Genomic DNA, 19,736 nt, shown 5'->3' on the forward strand with positions numbered 1-19,736 from the left:
TCTAGAAGTAGAAGAGAGAAGAGACAGAACACTTATTTGAAGAAATAATAACTGAAAACATCCCCACCCTGGGGAAGGAAACAGATACCCAGATACAGAAGACACAGAGAATTACCACCCCAAAATCCAACTCAAGAAGGTCCACACCAAGACACACAAAGTGATTAAAATGATAAAAAGCAGTAATAAAGAAAAAAATTTAAAAGCAGCAAGAGAAGACAGTTATACAAAGGGAACTTCATGAGGCCATAAGCATATTTTGGATCAGAAACTTTGTAAGTCAGAAGGGAATGACATGATATATTCACAGTGCTGAAAAGAAAAAATCTGCATCCAAGAAAACTCTACCCAGCAAGGCTATCATTCAGAAGAGATGGAGTTTCTTTCTTTCTTTTTTTTTAAATTTATTTCTTTATTTATCTGAGGGAAGGAGAGAGAGAGAAAGAGAGAGAAGCTGTGGGGAGAGGCAGAGGCAGAGGGAGAAACAGAATAACAGAATACTTGCTGAGCAGGGAGCTAGATGTGGGGCTCAATCTCAGGACCCTGGGATCATGACCTGAGCTGAATGAATACACTTAACTGACTGAGCCACTCAGGTGCCCTGAAGGAGTTTTTCATACCAACAAAAACTAAAGGAGTTCATGAGCACTAAACTAACCCTACAAGAAATTCTAGAAGGAACTCTTTGCATGGAAAGGAAAGAACATAGTGATAGTATGAAAAGTAAAAAATACAAAAGCAGTAAAAATATTTCTATAAAAACCAGTCAAGGGATTCCTAAAATAAAAGGATGTAAAATATAACACCATATATCTAAAATGTGACAGAAATGGAGATGTGTAAAAAACAGGCTCAAACATAAATGAAGATCAACTTAATACAGACTGCTATATGCAGAAGATGTTATATACAATCCTAATGGTAACCACAGATCAAAAACCAGTAATAGAAATAATAAAGAGACAGGAATCCAAGTATAACACTAAAGAAAGCCAACACACCATGAAAGAGAACAGAAGAGAGAATCAGAGAAAAACTACAAAAACAACCACAAAACAAGAAACAAAATGGCAATGAATACATTATTTGTCAGTAATTACTTTGAAAGTAAATGGACAAAACACTTCAATTGAAAGACATAAGGTTACAGAATGGTTAAAAAAAACCCCAAGATCCATCTATATGCTGCCTAATAGGAGACTCATTTCAGACCTACAGACACCTGTAGATTAGAAGTGAGGGGATGGAGAAATATTTATCATGAAAACTGATGTTAAAAGAAAGCCAGGGTAGCAATATTTACATGGGACAAAGTAGACTTTAAAACAAAGACTGTAACAAGAGACAAAGTAGGACACCATATAATAATTAAAGGGAAAACCCAACAAGAACATACAATTGTACATATTTATATACTCAACATGGGAGCACTCGAATACATAAAACAATTAATGATAAACATAAAGGGGATGCCAGGATGGCTCAGCGGTTTAGTGCCTGCCTTCAGCCCAGGGTGTGATCCTGGAGTCCCGGGATTGAGTCCCTCATCGGGCTCCCTGCATGGAGCTTGCTTCTCCCCCTGCCTTTGTCTCTGCCTCTCTGTGTACGTGTGTGTGTGTGTCTCATGCATAAATAAATAAAATCTTAAAAAACAACATAAAGGAAAATTGATAGTAATATAATAATAGTAGAGCTTTATTTTTAAAAGACTTTATTTATTTATTTATTCAGGAGAGACACACAGAGAGAGGCAGAGACACAGACAGAAGGAGAAGTAGGCTCCCTGTGGGGAACCAATGTGGGACTCGATCTCAGGACCCTGGGATCATGACCTGAACCAAAGGCAGATGCTCAACCACTGAGCCACCCAGGCACTCATAGTAGAACTTTAATACCCCACTTACATCATAGGACAGATCATCCAAATAAGGAATCATTAAGGAAACAGTGGCTTTGGTTGATGCACTGAACCAGATGGATTTAACAGATATATTCAGAACTCCATCCTAAATCAGCAGAATACATATTCTTTTCAAGTGCACATGGAACATTCTTCAGAATAGATCACATATTAGGCCACTAAACTAGTCTTGGTAACTTCAAAAAGATCAAAGTCATATCATGTATATTTTCTGGTCACAATGCTATGAAAGTGAAAATCAACAAGAAAGAATCTGGAAAGAGCACAAATACATGGTGGTTAAAAACATGCTACTAAACAATGAGTGGGTCAACCAAGGAATTAAAGAAGAAATAAAAAATTACATGGAAACAAATGAAAATGAAAACACAAAGGTCCAAAACTATTGGGGTGCAGCAAAAGCTGTTCTAAGAAGGAAGTTTACAGCAATATAGGCCTATCTGGAGAAGCAGGAAAATCTCAAATAAACAAAAAAGGCTAGAAAAAAGAACGAACAAAGCATAAACCCAGCAGAAGGAAGAAAATAAAGATTAGAGCAGAAATAAATGACATAGAAATAACAGCAACAAAAAATAGAAAAAATCAATGAAACCAGGAGCTGGTTCTTTGAAAAGATCAACAAAATTGATAAATCTCTAGCTAGACTCTCTAGCTGGGAGGGGGGAGGGTGGAGAGAACTCTAACAAAATCACAAATGAAAGAGGAGCATTAACAACCAACACCACAATATACAAACAATTGTAAGAGAATATTATGAAAAATTGTATGCCAACAAATTGGACAACCTAGAAGAAATAGATAAACTCCTAGAAACATATAATCCATCAAAAGTGAAGCAGGTAGAAGTAGAATATTTGAACAGACCAATCACGAGCAAAGAAATTGAATCTGTAGTCAAATAACTCTCAATAGGTAAAAGTCCAGGGCAGATGGCTTCACAGGTGAGTTCTACCAAATATATATATATTTATTTTTCAAGTTTCAGATATTTATTATTCAGTGTAAACCCCAACACAATACACCAACATGATTTCATGCATTTAGAGGGGAAATATTTCCTGGATAAGTGGAAAATTGTGCGTATGGCTTCTGGAAGACCTTCATTCTAAGCAGCTTTATAGTGAAACATTTCATTTAGAAGTCTGGACCTTCATTCTTCAGTTCGCTATCATCTACATTCACTGAGTAGAACTTATATTGATCATTGGGACCCAGTTTGTTCCAAGGTTCTGGGTTATTCTTCCTATCCCAACTGACATCTGGATTGAACATTGCCAAGCACAACACATAGAGTGCTGCTCCAGTACCTCCTGCCTCAATAAATATGAAGAGGGGGATCAAGCTCGGATGCTTCTTGGCCTGACCCATGATCTGGTGTAACATGGTTGCGGCAGAGGTCTCCTGTGCAGGGGAAGAAAAAAACCGAGTTTCTGCAAGGCCGGGAACTAAGTAATGCCTCTCTACCAAATATTTAAAGAAGAGTTAGTACCTATTTTTCTTTAACTGTTCCAAAAAATAGAAGAGGTAGGAAAGTTTCCAAATTCATTCAGTGATACCAGTATCACTCTCATACCCAAACTAGATAAAGATACTACAAAAGAGAGACAGAGAGAAAGAGAGAGAGGGAGAGAGAGAAACTACAGGCCAATATCTTGATGAGCATACATGCAGAAATCTTCAACGAAACACTAGCAAACCAAATCTAACAATACATTTAAAAAAATCATATACCACGATCAAGTGGGATTTGCTCCAGGATGCAAGTGTAGTTCAATATTCACAAAACAAGAAACAACAAGAGTTGATGAGGATGTGGAGAAAAAGGAACCCTCATACGCTGGTGGAATGCAAACTGGTATAGCCAGTTTCCTCAAAAAGTTAAAAATAGAACTACCCTATGATCTAATAATCAAAGAACTGAGTACCCAAAAATACAAAAACACTAATTCAAAGGGATACATACACCTCTATATTTATTGCAGCATTTGTTACAATAACCAAATAATGGAAGTAACTTAAGTGTCCATTGATGAATGGATAAACGGAATATTATTGAGCCATAAAATGAAATCTTGCCATTTGCAACAGCATGGATGGAGCTAGTGCGTATAATGCTAAGTGAAATAAATAAGTCCCAAACAGACTGGGAATTGACCTCAGTCTGGCTAGATCCCAGAACCCTGAGATCCGGAGGCAAGAGTTTCACGTTCAATAGAGGCACCCAGCGCCCCCTAATGGCTATTTTTCAAAGTGGTATTTCACTGTGGTTTTTATTTGTATTTCCATATGCAAACATATATTATATTATATATATAAACTATATTTCAACATATAGTTAATGAGCATCTTTTCATGTGTTATGGGCCATTTTATCTTCTTTTTTTTTTAAGATTTTATTTATTTATTCATGAGAGACACACACAGAGAGGCAGAGACGCAGGCAGAGGGAAGAAGAAGCAGGCTCCAGGCAGGGCGCCCGAGGTGGGACTTGATCTGACGTCTCCAGGATCAGGTCCTGGGCCGAAGGCGGCGCTAAACCGCTGAGCCACCCGGGCTGCCCCCATTTTATTTTCTTTGGAGAAATATTTCATTTGCCCATTAAAAAAAAATATTTGTTTATTTGAAGGAGTGAGTGAGAGAGAGAGCACATAACAAGGCAGAGGAAAGGGAGAAGCAGACTCCTCTGCTGATCAGGGGGCCAGCGTCCAGGCTCCATCCCAAGATCCTACGGTCATGGACCTGAGCCAAAGGCAGACACTTAACTGACTGAGCCACTCAGGCACCCCTCATTTGCCTATTTTAAAATTGGGTTGTTTTCTCTTTATTAAGTTCTAAGAGTTCTTTATATATTTGATACAAGTCTCTTTTCAAATACATAATTTGCTAACACTTTCCCCATTTTGTGGATTGTCTTTTCACTTTCTTGTGGCACAAAGGTTTTTAACCTTGACAAAGCCCATTTTAAAAAATTATTTATTTTGTCATGTGTGCTTTGGTGGTCGTCTTCTTCTTCTTCTTCTTCTTCTTCTTCTTCTTCTTCTTCTTCTTCTCTAAGAGGGAGAGGGGAGGGGTGGGGCAGAGGGAGAAGGAGAGAGAGAATCTTAAGCTCCATGCTGGGCATGGAGCGGACACAGGGTTCCATCTCACAACCCTGAGATCATGACCTGAGCCGAAATCAAGTCAGACACTTTGTGGACTAAGCCACCCAGGCACCTCCTCTATGTTTTCTTCCAAGAATTTTATAATTTTAGCTCTTATAATTGTGCCTATGATCCAACTTAAGCAAAATTTTTTGTGTGTAGTATGAGGAAGGGATCCCATTTAATTCTTTGCATGTGAGTATCCAGTTGTCCCAACACTGTTTGTTGAAGAGATTATTATTTCCCAATTGGATTGTCTTGGCATCCTGCAGAAAATCAGTTGACTGTAAATGTCAGGTTTATTCCAGGCTTTTAGCTCTACCTCACTGATCTATATGCTTATTCTTCTATCAGTAACACACTGTCTTAATTACTGTAGCTTTGTAGTAAATTTTGAAATCAGAGCATGAGTTCTCCAACTTTGTTCTTTAAGATTGCTTTGGTGATTCTGGGTTCCTCACATTTCTATATAAAATTTAGGAATTTGTCAATTTCTACAAAAAAGCCAGGTTGGATTTTGACAGGAATTGTGTTAAATCTGTAGATCAATTTGAAAAGAATTGCCTTCTTTTAACAATATTAAGCCTTCTGATCCATGAACATGAAATGTCTTTCCATTTATTTAGATCTTTAAAAATTTCTTTGAGCTATGTTAAGTAGTTGTCAGAGTATAAGAACTAGTGCTGTGGTGGTAGAGTGGGTTGTTGTTGTTAGGATGTTTAACTTCCCCTATTGCACATGAATTGCATGGGGAAGAGAAGACCACCAAATAAAAATCTATGTTCTCTTCAGACAGAACAAAAGTAGATACGGTGAGTAGTAATTCCTTAGGCTTGGTTGATAAATTAGGAACTCACAAAGGGAGGCAGAACATGGTTTAACTTTAACTTTTCTTTTTCCTTCTGCTTTTTTTGCAGCTGTGGCACTTCCAGGGTAAGGAAGGATGAATAGATGACTGGTAAATGGGCAAAGGTTAATGCTATTATGGTTTTCTCTTACCTGTGGAATGCCCTCTGTGATCAGGTGTCTCTCCTTTATGAAGCACTTTTATGGGAAACCTGTGGTGGACTTCCACACACCTTTCTATGCCAAAGGTAATCTTTTCTCTGGGTAACTTTGGTGATCTTCCCTCACCTTTTCTGTCCTCTAGTTGTACATCTTCTCTTTTTGGCAGGGTGGAGGTGAGGAATGAGGGGGTGTGGGGGGGTGACTGTCATTCAGTGGTCAGTTTACTCAGACAAGTTTCTTTCAGACAATTCACAACTGGCTACCTGTAGTGAGGGTTTCCATTTGGCTCATGCACTCTTGACATGCCAAGTGTTTGAAGTACACTGTAACTAGCTCTGACTCCCCTCTCCTTGTCTTGTTGTCATAGTAGTTCTAGCCAGTCTCTTGCCTTCAGACTTCTCCAGATAAGAATGGGCATTAAGTCTAAGACTCCTGGGAATCTTATCAAGCTCTCTCAGATCTCCCAGCTCTGCTCTGATAGTAAGTAGCCTGGGGTAGGCCTAAGAGTTTCTGTAACTCAGCCAGCATTCATTCAAGGAATAAATGCTAGTATCACCTGTTGCAGGCAATCCCAATATCTGTGAAGATTCTCTTGGAATTCTACGTATTTAACTTGGGGGAGAGTGTGTGGAAGAAGGAAAATGAGCAGAGCTTTTACTAGCCTCTATGACCTTGTGTGAGTTAGGAAAAGGACCTTATTCCTCAAGATACTTTACTGCCATCTGCTGGAAAATTGTTTTAACATTACATAAATTTCTGATGACTGTAGGGTGAATGGTGCCCCCTGTAGTTGTGCAGTGTACATGTAGCACAGCTGTAAAGAGTGTTTCCAAGAGGAAAAAAATCTTAACACCCTTTGCTTCTATGAATCCCTTTCAATGACTCCTTCTGTAGCAAATTTTTTTCTCACTCGTAGATTATGTATGATAAGGGTTTTTATCTTTTTGTAAATCCTGCATAGATGAATTTAGCACCTATCCTCCCAATGTGGAAGTATTTGTTGCCATTTGTCTTCAACTTTGTGGCCTTAGATGAAATTCTGAGAAAACAGAAAATTCCCATTTTACTTTTTGTTATTGCCATTTGTTGGCCAACTCTTAGGCAGAATGCAAGGTAACTTACAGGAATCCAGAAACAACAGCTCTTTCTAAGTGAAGTACAAAATATCTACAATAAACTTTCCTCTGCCTAAAAAGTTAGTAAGCAAATTTACCTGGACCAAGAATGGGTCAAAGAATCTAAAAAAGTCTCAGTTTATATGTTAGAGCCAAGTACATAATTAATGGATATTAGATGAATGAACGAATGAACAAGAAAATGAATAAATGAATGACAAAATGAAGACCATATGGGAATCTGAGTCATTTGTTTTAATTCATCAGGTTATTTCTGTGAAAATCTACCCCACATCAATTGTATTAGTTTCCTGAGCCTTCATAAAAACTTACCACAAACTGGGTGGTTTTAAACAACAGAAATTTGTACACTCACAGTCTTGGGGCCAGAAGTCCAAAATCAAGGTGTTAGGAAGGTTGGTTCCTCTTGGAGGCTAAAAGAGCATTCATTCCATGCCTCACTCTTCTGGTGACAGCTAGCAATCCTTGGCATCCTGTGGCTTGTAGCTGTATAATTCCAATCTCTGTTTCCATCTTCACACGGCTTTTCCCCTGTATCTCTCTTGTGTCTCTAAGCTCCTTCTCTTTTCCCTTATAAGGACACAGCCATTGGATTTAGGGTCTATCCTAAATCTAGGGTGATCTTACCCTGAGATTTTCAACTTAATTATGTCTGCAAAGACACTGTTTCAAATAAAGTTGCATTCAGGGGTACCAGGGATTAGAATTTAGATATATCATTTGAGGGTGCATCATCTAACTTACTACCCAGTGAAAATTTCTCATATTTTGGTCTATACCTCTGTCCTGCAATACAAGTGAATGATTTTTTCCATAGCTGCTTTCCAGCAGATCGTAGGATTCTATTTGGTCAGTGCAAGTTTGCTTTGACTTTCCCACCAATATCACTACCAATTATGAGGAATACACCCATCACTGTACCCACACTAATGAGGTCACATAAGGTGTCTGGACTTTGGATGATAACAAGCTAAAGAAACTCACAAATAGAAAATAATCTTGTCCCTAATATTCTGAGAGATACAGTCATCAAATTAATTGAGATGTAAAAAAAAAAAGTGATAGTCTCTTTGAAAATATAGAGAAACAAGAGGCACATTAGAAGATTCCTTCCTTGTTAGCCCAGTGATTTTTTCCTTACACTAAAAAATTTTAGAGTATTCCAATTTCTCAAAAGCCTCTACTACAAAAATGAAATAAGAAAAATCTTGTTCTTCAGCAAATATATATTACAATAGCTTCCAAACTAGAATGAACCCATTAAAATGCTTTTCTTTTTTTTTTTTTCATATATAGTATCTTTTGGTAAGCAGGGAGACCTTGTTTCTTCTCACTGAATTGTGACTGAAAGTGCTTGGCCACCGTGCAGCTCATCTCAGGATCTGAATAGGCATCAGCTTCATACCATGTACTTTCTAGTCTGAACAGAAGGTGCTCACAGTACAAAAGGATTCCTCCATGAATAACATTCATTGTTTCTTGTCTATTCCTTTTTCTTCTGCTGAGTTAAAGTATTCTTTCTGAAGAATATTCTTTGGGTTTCAAATAAAAATTTTATCAAATATAAACACATAAAGGGATCCCTGGGTGGCTCAGCGGTTAAGCTTCTGCCTTCGGCCCAGGGCATGGTCCTAGAGTCCCAGGATGGAGTCTCACATTGGGCTCCCTGCATGGAGCCTGCTTCTCCCTCTGCCTATGTCTCTGCCTCTCTCTGTGTGTCTCTCATGAATAAATATATAAAATCTTTAAAATATATATATAAACACATATGGAAGGAACACTCACAAAGCCATCGCCAAGATTCTAGACTTAACAATACTTTGTCAACAGTATTATGTAATCTTTTTTTTTTTTTTTTGGTGAAATATTTTAAAGAAAACCCTAGACATTGTGCCATTTCATCCCTATATATTTTAGTAATCTCTGAAAATTATAGACATTTTCTTACATATCATACACAACACATACTCAGCAATAATTCTTCAGTATCATCTAATACCCAATCTATGTTCAGATTTCTCTGATTGTCTCAAAAATGTCTTTTTGTGGTTTTGGTTTCATTAAATCAGGATCCAAATAAGACCTACACACTAAATTATATTGTTGTGTCTTTTCAATCTCCTTTAGGGTGTTTCATCAGCGGCACTATTGACATTTTGGAGCAGATAATTCTTACATGTGTGGGGTGTCCTGTGCATTGTAGGATGCTAAGTAGCATCCTTGACCTCTACTCCTTAGTTTCCAGTACACTTTTCACATTGAGACAATAAAAAATGTCTCCAGAAATTGTTAAATGTTCCCCTCAGGACAAAACGTCTCTGGTGAGAACACTGATCTAGCATACTCCTTCTTTTTTTTAAAATTAATTTTTAATATTTTTATTTTTGGGGGGAGGGAGTAGCAGAGGGAGAGAAAGAGAAAGAATCTTAAGTAGGCTCCATGCCCAGTGTGGAACCTGATGAGGGGCTCAATCTCACAAGCCTGAGATTACAACCTGAACCAAAATCAGGAGTTGGAAATGTGGCTCCTAGGTGGCCCCTCTTTTTTTTTTAATGTGACATTGACTTACAGAATAAATCAGATGAGTTATCATATGGAACGTCCCACATTCTGAATTTGTCCGCTTCCTGATGGGATCATCTAATTTATTCTTCTCCTTCTCCTGTCATTATATTTTTTTTTAATTTTTTTTATTTATTTACTTATGATAGTCACAGAGAGAGAGAGAGGCAGAGACACAGGCAGAGGGAGAAGCAGAGGGAGAAGCAGGCTCCATGCACCGGGAGCCCGACGTGGGATTTGATCCCGGGTCTCCAGGATCGCGCCCTGGGCCAAAGGCAGGCGCTAAACCGCTGCGCCACCCAGGGATCCCTCTCCTCTCATTATAAACCAAGTTAAGAGAGGCAAAATTAGTGTCTCAGGCTCAATATTTTTGATGAAAATACTTCAGAGTTAGTGCCATATTATATCAAATCAGGAGACTAGCATATCTAATTGTGTTATTACTAGTGATGCTAAGATTAATCAGTAGGTTCAGATGGTGACAGTCTGAGCCCTTCATTGTAAAGTTCTCCAACAACCTTTTATTTAGTGGTTTCATTTATTGATGATTTTTACCCCTATCAACTATTTCATTAAGTTTGATATTAGAGATTTTCTAATTCTGTGCTTTACAATTTTATTTTATTATTATTTTTAAAAGATCTTATTTATTATTACCAACTTGTGGGAATTTTTATTTATTTTTTTATTTTATTTTATTTTTTTTGTGGGAATTTTAAAAAATATTTTATTTATTCGAGAGAGAGAGAAAGAGAAAGAGAAAGAGAAAGAGAAAGAGAAAGAGAGAGAGAGAGAGAGAAAGGCAGAGACACAGGCAGAGGGAGAAGCAGACTCCATGCAGGGAGCCCGATGTGGAACTCAATCCTGGGACTCCAGGATCACATTCTGGGAGGAAGGCAGATATTCAATGGCTGAGCCACCCAGGTGACCCTGTGCTTTATAATTTTAACATATAATTCTTAAAAATGTTTAAAGTTTTTATTTAAATTCCAGCTAGCATACAGTGTAATATTAGTTTCGGGTGTACAACATAGTGATTCAACACTTCCATACAATACCCAGTGCTTACCACAAGTGCACTCCTTAATTCCCATCACCTATTTCACCCATCCCCCATCCACCTCTTCACTGGTAACTGTCAGTTTGTTCTGTATAGTTAAGAGTCTGTTTCTTGGTTTGCCTCTCTCTTTTTTTCTTCCTTTGCTCATTTGTTTTGTTTCTTAAATTCCATATATGAGTGCAATCATATGGCATTTGTCTCTGACTCATTTTACTTAGCATTATATCCTCTATATCTCTCCTTGTTGCAAATGGCAAGATTTCATTCTTTTCTATGGCGGAGTAAGTAAGGTATATATATACCACGTCTTTGTACATTCATCTATCAATGGAAATTGGATTGCTTCCATAATCTGGTTATTTTAAATAATGCCACATTAAACATAAGGGTGCATATATCTTTTTGAATTAGTGTTTTTGTATTTTTTTCCAGAGGAACTTATTTATTTATTTAAATTCCAGAACAGTTAACATACAGTGTTATATTAGTGTGTACAATATGATGATTCAAGCTTCTATTCTATATTATTCAATACACATCAAGATAAGTGTACTCTTAATCTCCTTCACCTATGTCACCCATCCCCTCACTCACATTCCCTCTGATAACCATCAGTTTGTTCTCTATAGTTAAGAGTCTGTTCTTGGTTTGTCTCTCTTTTTTTTCTTTGTTCATTTATTTTGCTTCTTAAATTCCACATGGTTGTGAAATAATGTAGTATTTGTAATATTCCATTGTGTATATATACCACATTTCTTTATGCATTTATCTATTGATGGATACTTGGGCTGCTTCCATAATTTGGCTATTTTACTTAATGCTGCAATAAACATAGGGTTGAATATATCTTTTTGAATTAGTGTTTTCATATTTTTTTGGGTAAATACCCATTAGTGGAGTTACTGGATCATATGGCAAAACTATTTTTAATTTTTTGAGGAATCTCTCTAGTATTTTCCACAAGGTCTGTACCAGTGTGCATTTCCACCAACAGTGCACAAAAGTTCCTTTTTCTCTACATCCTCACCAACACTTCTTGTTTCTTGTGTTTTTTATTTTAGCCATTTTGACAAGTGTGAGGTTATATCTTGTGGTTTTGATTTATTTCCCTGATGATTAGTGATGTTGAGCATCTTTTCATGTGTCTGTTAGACATCCGTATGTCTTCTTTGGAAAAATTTCTCTGTGTCTTCTGCCATTTTTTAAATTGGATTATTTGGTTTTTGGGTAGTGAGTTGTGTAAGTTCTTTATATATTTTGGATACAAGCCCATTATCATATATGTCATTTGCAAATTTCTCCTTCCATTCAGTAGGCTGTCTTTTAGTATTTTGATGTAGTCCCAATAGTTTATTTTTCCTTTTTTCCCCCTTGCCTCAGGAAGCATATCTAGAAAAATGTTGTGAAGGCCAATTACTCCCTGTGCTCTCTTCTAGGGGTTTTATGGTTTCGGGTCTTACATTTAGGTCTTTAACCATTTTGAGTTTGTTTTTGTGCATGGTGTGAGAAAGTGCTCTGGTTTCATACTTTTGCATGTGGCTGTCCAGTTTTCCCAACATCATTTGTTGAAGAGACAGTCTTTTTCCCATTGCATATTCTTGCCTCCTTTGTTTTTTTTTTAAATAAAATAATTTTTTTATTGGTGTTCAATTTACCAACATACAGAATAACACCCAGTGCTCATCCCGTCAAGTGTCCCCCTCAGTGCCCGTCACCCACTCACCCCCACCCCCCGCCTTCCTCCCCTTCCACCACCCCTAGTTCGTTTCCCAGAGTTAGGAGTCTTTATGTTCTGTCTCCCTTTCTGATATTTCCCACACATTTCTTCTCCCTTCCCTTATATTCCCTTTCACTATTATTTATATTCCCCAAATGAATGAGAACATACACTGTTTGTCCTTCTCCGATTGACTTACTTCACTCAGCATAATACCCTCCAGTTCCATCCACGTTGAAGCAAATGGTGGGTATTTGTCGTTTCTAATTCTTGCCTCCTTTGTTGAAGAAGATTAATTGACCTCATAATTGTAGGTTTATTTCTGGGCTCTCTATTCTGTTCCATTGATCTATGTGTCTATTTTTCTGCTAATACTATACTGTTTTGATTACAACAGTTTTGTGGTATATCTTGAAATCTGTGATTGTGATACCTCCAGTTTTATTCTTCTTTTTCAACATTACTTAGGCTATTTGGAGTCCATACAAATTTTAGGATTATCTGTTCTAGTTCTGGGAAAAATGCTGTTGGTGTTTTCCATTAGGTATTGCATTAAATGGGTAGATTGCTTTGAGTAGAACATTTTAACAATATGTCTTCTTCCAATCCATGAGCATGAAATATCTTCCTATTTGTTCGTTTCATCTTCAATTCCTTTCATCAATGTTTTATAGTTTTCAGACTACAAGTCTTTCACCTCCTCAGTCAAGTTTATTATTTTTTAAGGACTTACTTATTTTAGAGAGAGAGCATGAGTGGCAGCAGGGGCAGAGGGAGAGGGAGACAAGCAGACTCTCTGATGATCAGGGAGCCTGATGCGAGGCTTAATCCCAGGACCCTGCGATCATGACCTGAGCCAAAATCAACAGTCAGATGCTTAACGGACCGAGCCACTCAGGCACCCCTTATTTTATTATTTTTGGTATAATTGTAAATGGGACTGTTTTCTTAATTTCTCTTTCTGCTGCTTCATTATTAGTGTATAGAAATGCAACAGATTTCTGTACATTGATTTTGTGTCCTGTGACCTTACCGAGTTAATAAAAACTTTTTAGGCCATCTTCAATTTACAGTGGAAAGTACAGCGAGTTTCCATGTATCCCCTGTCTCTATACCCACAGTTGCTTCTGCTATTGACATCCCACACCATAGTGTGTATATTTGTTACAATCTATGAACTCTGTTGTCACCCAAAGACCATAGTTTACATTAGGGTTAACTCTTGGTCCTGTCCATTCTATGAATTCTGGCAAATGTATAATGACATGTATCCACCATCACTATATCAAACTGGGTGTTGTATATAAAATGTCATAAAAATATAATTTATGAAAAAAAATTTTTAAAAAAAGATTTATTTATTATTTTAGAAGGAGAAAGCCCAAGCAGGAGGGCCAAAGGGAAAGAGAGAGACTTTTTTTTTATAAATTTATTTTTTATTGGTGTTCAATTTACCAACATAAAGAGAGAGACTTTTTTTTAAATTTTTATTTGTTTATGATAGTCACAGAGAGAGAGAGAGAGAGAGAGAGAGAGGCAGAGACATAGGCAGAGGGAGAAGCAGGCTCCATGCACCGGGAGCCCGATGTGGGATTCAATCCCGGGACTCCAGGATCATGCCCTGGGCCAAAGGCAGGCGCTAAACTGCTGCGCCACCCAGGGATCCCCAAGAGAGAGACTCTTAAGCAGACTCCACACTGAGCATGGAGTATGACTCTGGGCTGGATCTCATGACCCCAAGATCATGACCTGAGCTAAAACCAAGCATCAGAAACTTAACCATCAGATGCCACCCAGGTGCCCCCCCCTTAACTATTTTTAAGTGTACAATTCAATGGCATTAAGAATGTTCACATTTTTGTGCTACCATCACCACCATTCATCTCCAAAATTTTTATCTTCCCTAAGTGAAATTTCATCCCCATTAAACAGTAACTCCCCACTCCTCTTTCCCCCAGCCCCTGGAAACTATCATTTTACTGTTTATCTCTGCGAATTTGACTATTTTAAGTACTTAATATAAGTGGGATCAACAAATATTATCTTTCTGTGACTGGCTTATTTCACTTAACATAATATCCTCAAGAGTTTGTCCATGTGTCAGAATCCTCTTTCTTTTTAAGGCTGAATAATATTCTATTGTACATATATAGATCACATTTTGTTTATTCATTCATCCCTCAATGGACACTTGGGTTGCTTCCACCTTTTGGCTATTGAGAATAATGCTACTATGAGCAAGGATGTACAATCAGCCTCCTGTCTTTCGTGAACTTAAGACTTAGTGTCTTTTCCTCATATATGTATTTAGGCTCTATCCCCTCTATCCCTGGGGCACCTGGGTGGCTCAGTTAGTTGAGTGTCTGACTCTTGATTTTGGCTCAGGTCATGATCTTGGATCATGGGATCCAAACGCCTTGGGCTCTGGGCCGAGTGGGGGACTTGCTTCTTTTCCCTCTCCTTCTGCCCCTCCTGCTGCTCTTGCGTGTGCATGCATTCTCTCTCTCTCAAATAAAATAATCTAAAAAAATCAAAACCCCAAAACAACTCTGTCGCTCAGCCCCTAAGACCTATTTCCAATTTCAAAACCTCTCTGAGTGATGTAGCTTCTGCTCTTACTTGTCAGTGTGACTGGGTACAACTGTGCAGGTTATACCCTATACAAAGGCACTTGGGCAAGGTGGTGTGACTCAGTAAAATCTCAGAACTCAGGGGCACCTGGGTGGGTCAGTTGGTTAAGTGTCTGCCTTCAGCTCAGGGCATGATCCCAGGGTCCTGAGATCGAACCTCACTTCAAGTTCCCTGCTCAGCCAGGAGTTTGCTTCTCCCTCTGCCTGTCTCTCTCTCTCTCTCTCTCTCTCTCTCTCTCACTCAAATAAATAGATAATAAGAACTCAGAACTCAGAAAGTTCTGCACCCACAAGAGTGAATCTACTCAGACAGTGGTCCATTTTCTGATTTGTACAAAGGCACCTAACAGTTTGGCTACCTTGCTTTCTGTTACGGCTTTTCGTTTCTGCTTTGGGTCTGGCATCTAGAGAGTTCTTCTCTTGTTTTTGAACTTATCTAAATATTCGTTTTGTTATTGTTGCTTGTGTTTTATCTCTACAGGTTTAGAATAAGAAGAAAAGTATTTTCACTGACTGAAAGTTATGAACTTTATTTTTACTTGGAAACAATGCATTTCTTTGGTATATCTTTTATTCTTCCAAATTTCTTTTATAAAAAAGAAACAGGGCAGCCTGGGTGGCTCAGCGGTTTAGTGCTGCCTTTGGCTCAGGGTGTAATCCTGGAGACCCGGGATTGAGTCCCACATCAGGCTCCCTGCATGGAGCCTGCTTCTCTCTTTGCCTGTGTCTGTGCCTCTCTCTCTCTCTCTGTGTCTCTCTCGTGAATGAATAAAATAAAATCTTAAAAAAAAAGGACTTAAAAAATTCTTTAAAAAAAGAGAAAAAAGAAACAGGGGATCCCTGGGTGGCTCAGAGGTTTGGCACCTGCCTTTGGCCCAGGGCGTGATCCTGGAGTCTCGGGATGGAGACCCGCATCAGGCTCCCTGCATCGAGCCTGCTTCTCCCTCTGCCTATGTCTCTGCCTCTCTCTCTCTGCCTCTGTGTCTCTCATGAATAAATAAATGGAATCTTAAAAAAAAATAAATAGAAGAGTTAAATTATAAACCCATTAAATTAAGAGCAAAAAGATAAGAGTCAAGTAATGAAAGGTGGATATAATGCTGGGAGCATATTTGTGCTAAGGGGAGCTCCTGAAAATGAAACTTACTTGCCTATTTCAAAGATCAAGAGAAATATGATGGACTATATTTAAGGCATATTATTTGGTTATTGATATGTACACAAAATATAACTTGATAGTCTTTAATTTTCCCATACAAACAAAAAGATAAACAAACCTCTCTTATCCCCATACTATGGAGAGGCACTACTTACTAATTTTTCTGATATTTGAATATTTCTATGTACAAGACTACCTTTCATAAGTTTGTGTTTCATTACAAGAACCAGAACATTCCTGATTTATACAAAGGATTTGTTCCTGCCTTCCCTTGCTATAACACCTGACAGGTAGCTATGGGAGATGTTTTCTGCTCAGTCTCATTGGCTCTATTTGAAGTGGAAGGTGAAGTATTTTGCTCTCAAGGCAAAAGATTTTAGTTTTCCCTCTGTCACTTTCTCTTACACAACGACCTAGTAAAATGGAGTCATGAATTTTGCATATCTCGTTTGGATGGATGTGAAGGTAGAAGCCACAGCTTTAGGATCCTAAACCTGCAAGTGAAGTCAGATCTAAGAAGTCAAGTCCTAGTTTTGAGGCCTAAAGTTTTTTTGTTTTCTCTTTTTGTTGGCCACAGAGCATAATTAGAGAGCCTAAGGCTGTGAAAGCTGCCTAAAGGCCTGGCAGCGGGGAGAGTTACTTGAAAGTAACTATAGGAAAGTCTAGTCTCTCCAACCACGAAAAAAGAGCCTCTCTTCACTGGCAACTTGATCAACCTATGTGTAACGCATCTACATTCAATTTTGCATAAAGTGGCTGATTTCAGAGCAGCCAAAGTAGGAGTGAAATTAACTTGATGAATCTCAAAACAACATTATAATGGGAAACTGATCCTCATGCTTTTGGTGGGGTAACAAAGATGACCTGAGATGAGATGGATGTGATCAGAAAGAGAAGGACCAATTAAGAAAAAGAAAAAAAAAAAGAAAAAAAAAAAAAAAAGGATGGGTCATGGGATACATTTGCAATGTGAAAAAAAATAGTTTACCTCTATGGCTTTGTTCCCTGGGGAGTTTAGAGATGCAGAATATAATTCTCCCAACCTTAGCTCACTATCCTCATTGTTACCTCTGATATTGGTTTCTTTCTTTCTTTTTTAAAAAGATTTATCTATTCATGAGAGACACAGAGAATGAGAGAGAGGCAGAGACACAGGCAGAGGAGAAACAGGCTCCATGCAGGGAGCCTGATGTGGGACTCGATCCTGGGATTCCAGGATCATGCCTGGGCCAAAGGCAGGTGCTAAACTGATCTGCCACACAGAGATCCCCCTAACATTAGTTTCTGAAGTAGTCTTGTAGGGGTGGGACCCAGGGCATAAGACGGTCTGCTACTGTCTTTATCCAGGCTCAGAGAAAGGCATCTTATATATCATATGTCAGAAGAGATTGAAGATTGGGTAGTGATGTTTTCATGGGAACTTAGGTCTGCAAGTGGGCTTGTTTAGCTTCCTTTAATTATAAGGTAGCCTAGGTATTAGCAGTTTCCTGGCTCAAGAAATTCCACTAGAGAAAAATTTAGCCCTTAATAAGATTGCTGCTCCATCTAGGCCACCCTACTCCCTCAGTGGATCCCAACTCATGGTTTACTGGTGATTCCTCTTCCAATTCCTTCATTCTTTTAATTCCCATATCAAGTGTCCATCTAAAACTCCTACATCTAAATTATTGCAGAGTGCCATATGATTCTTTGGGGAAGAAAAGCAGATGGGAATATGTGCTCCTCCAAGTTCATCTCCCACATTCTCTCTATCACATGGATTGAGTGTACAGCATGAGTTCTAACCACATTTTCAGCAAATCCCTTTTCTCGACTTCATTGGCCATAGGATAATTTTACCTGCAGTACAAATATAACAGCAATTTACATTTTCCTCCCAGTAATTGGCTGTAGGAATCAAACTCTCTTACTAAACTATGCTCACTGTATCATAACTTTATCACAGTGCCTGCCTGCAATGTAATCTGATACTCCCCTTCCTGAAAATAATTTTATTCTTGTGCTTACTTTATTCTTTTCAGTACAAACTCCTTTTCATATACTTTCATGTTTTGTTGGATTTATACTGTCCTTTTCCCCTCTTTTCTCAACCGAGTCCAGATGCTGGGGTGGGGTGGGGTGGGGGTGGGGGGTTAGTGACAATGACGTTAATTCTGTGCTTCTCCTTTTCTAGTGGATTCTTTCCCAGATCCTTGACTCTTGACTTCTCCTCTCTCCTGCTCTCATTACTGGCATCCCCATCTGCTTTGTCCTTTCTCTCATTTCCTTTGCCCCATCTCCTAACAGCCTCAAAGAAATATGTTTAACAGGAAGAAGGTCTCTGTACACTAGTATTAATTTCTTTCTTGGCTGTATTTTTAGCTTTTGTGTAGTCTCTGAGATTTCTGCTATAACAACATTCCATGGAGGATAGCTGGACACTAGGGAAAGGAGAAGGAAAGTAGGGCAAAAACAGGAAGAGCAGGGAAGGGTAGGGGCCCAAAGAGATCCCAAACAAGCTAACATGGGGCATTAGGGAGTAAACCCTAAAAATAAGCACATCTTTACAATATTTAAGCATTTTTTAAAAAAAGACTTATTCATTTATTTGAGAGAGAGAGAGAGAGCATGAGTGGGAGGGGCAGAGAGAGAGAGAGAGAGAGAGAGAGAATCTCTAGCAGACTCCCCACTGAGCACGGAGACTCACCACCAGGCTCCATCCCAGGACCCTGAGATCATAACTTGAGCAGAAACCAAGAGCCAGATGCTCAACTGACTGTACCACCCCGAAACCCCTATTTTAGCATTTTAAAAATGCTTTTTACATTTGTTACCTGATTTATCTGGAACATAGGTATGCTTTTTCACATTTTGCAAATGAGAAAATTTGGGCTATAAATTAAGAGTAACAAAAATGGTGATGCAGCTTATAATAGTGGATTTGGGATTTGAGGCTTCTGACTTCAGCTCTATTTCTCTGTCCACAATCGGCAGTGCCAGGAAAGGCAAGGGGTTGAATTTAGGGAGAATGCAAGTCACCTTACAATAAACTGTGCTTTTCACAAATTCAAAAAACCAAAAAGTCAAGACTTAAGCTCTAGATTATCATGATTAACTTTCCTGTGGTAACCGGATAATTTAAAAAATTAGGCATGTTTGTAACAGCAGCAAGGAGCAAATTACTTTCCAAATGAGGAATATCCCTAACAGTCAAATTTAGTAGTCAATAGAAGAATGAGTAAAACTGTAGAAGAGTCAATCTGCTTAAAAATAAATATAAGATCAGCTTTTAAAAATTCCTGAAGCATTGATAGCATTAGATCTAATTTCCACGTGAGCGGAAAACTTTGCTACCCTCCTGCATGGAGGCAGGAAGATGAACATAAAGACCATTTGAGGTCCCTTCCAGCAAGGCAAGTGGGGT

At 38.4% G+C, this 19,736-nt stretch overlaps 1 protein-coding gene and 1 long non-coding RNA gene across 2 annotated transcripts in view; both read right to left on the minus strand.

Annotated features, from left to right (window-relative positions):
- Nucleotides 1-19,736, minus strand: part of LOC112675939 (uncharacterized) — a 69,892-nt gene that overhangs the window by 27,023 nt on the left and 23,133 nt on the right. The window lies entirely within an intron of this gene.
- LOC112675938 (cytochrome c oxidase subunit NDUFA4-like) lies at nt 2,888-3,334 on the minus strand. Its single transcript, XM_035708786.2, has one exon. The coding sequence runs from the start codon at nt 3,302-3,304 to the stop codon at nt 3,056-3,058; it is 249 nt and encodes an 82-aa protein (XP_035564679.1). The 5' UTR covers nt 3,305-3,334; the 3' UTR covers nt 2,888-3,055.

This window comes from Canis lupus, chromosome 30 (genome assembly GCF_003254725.2).
Source record: "Canis lupus dingo isolate Sandy chromosome 30, ASM325472v2, whole genome shotgun sequence".
Classification (NCBI taxonomy): domain Eukaryota; kingdom Metazoa; phylum Chordata; class Mammalia; order Carnivora; family Canidae; genus Canis; species Canis lupus.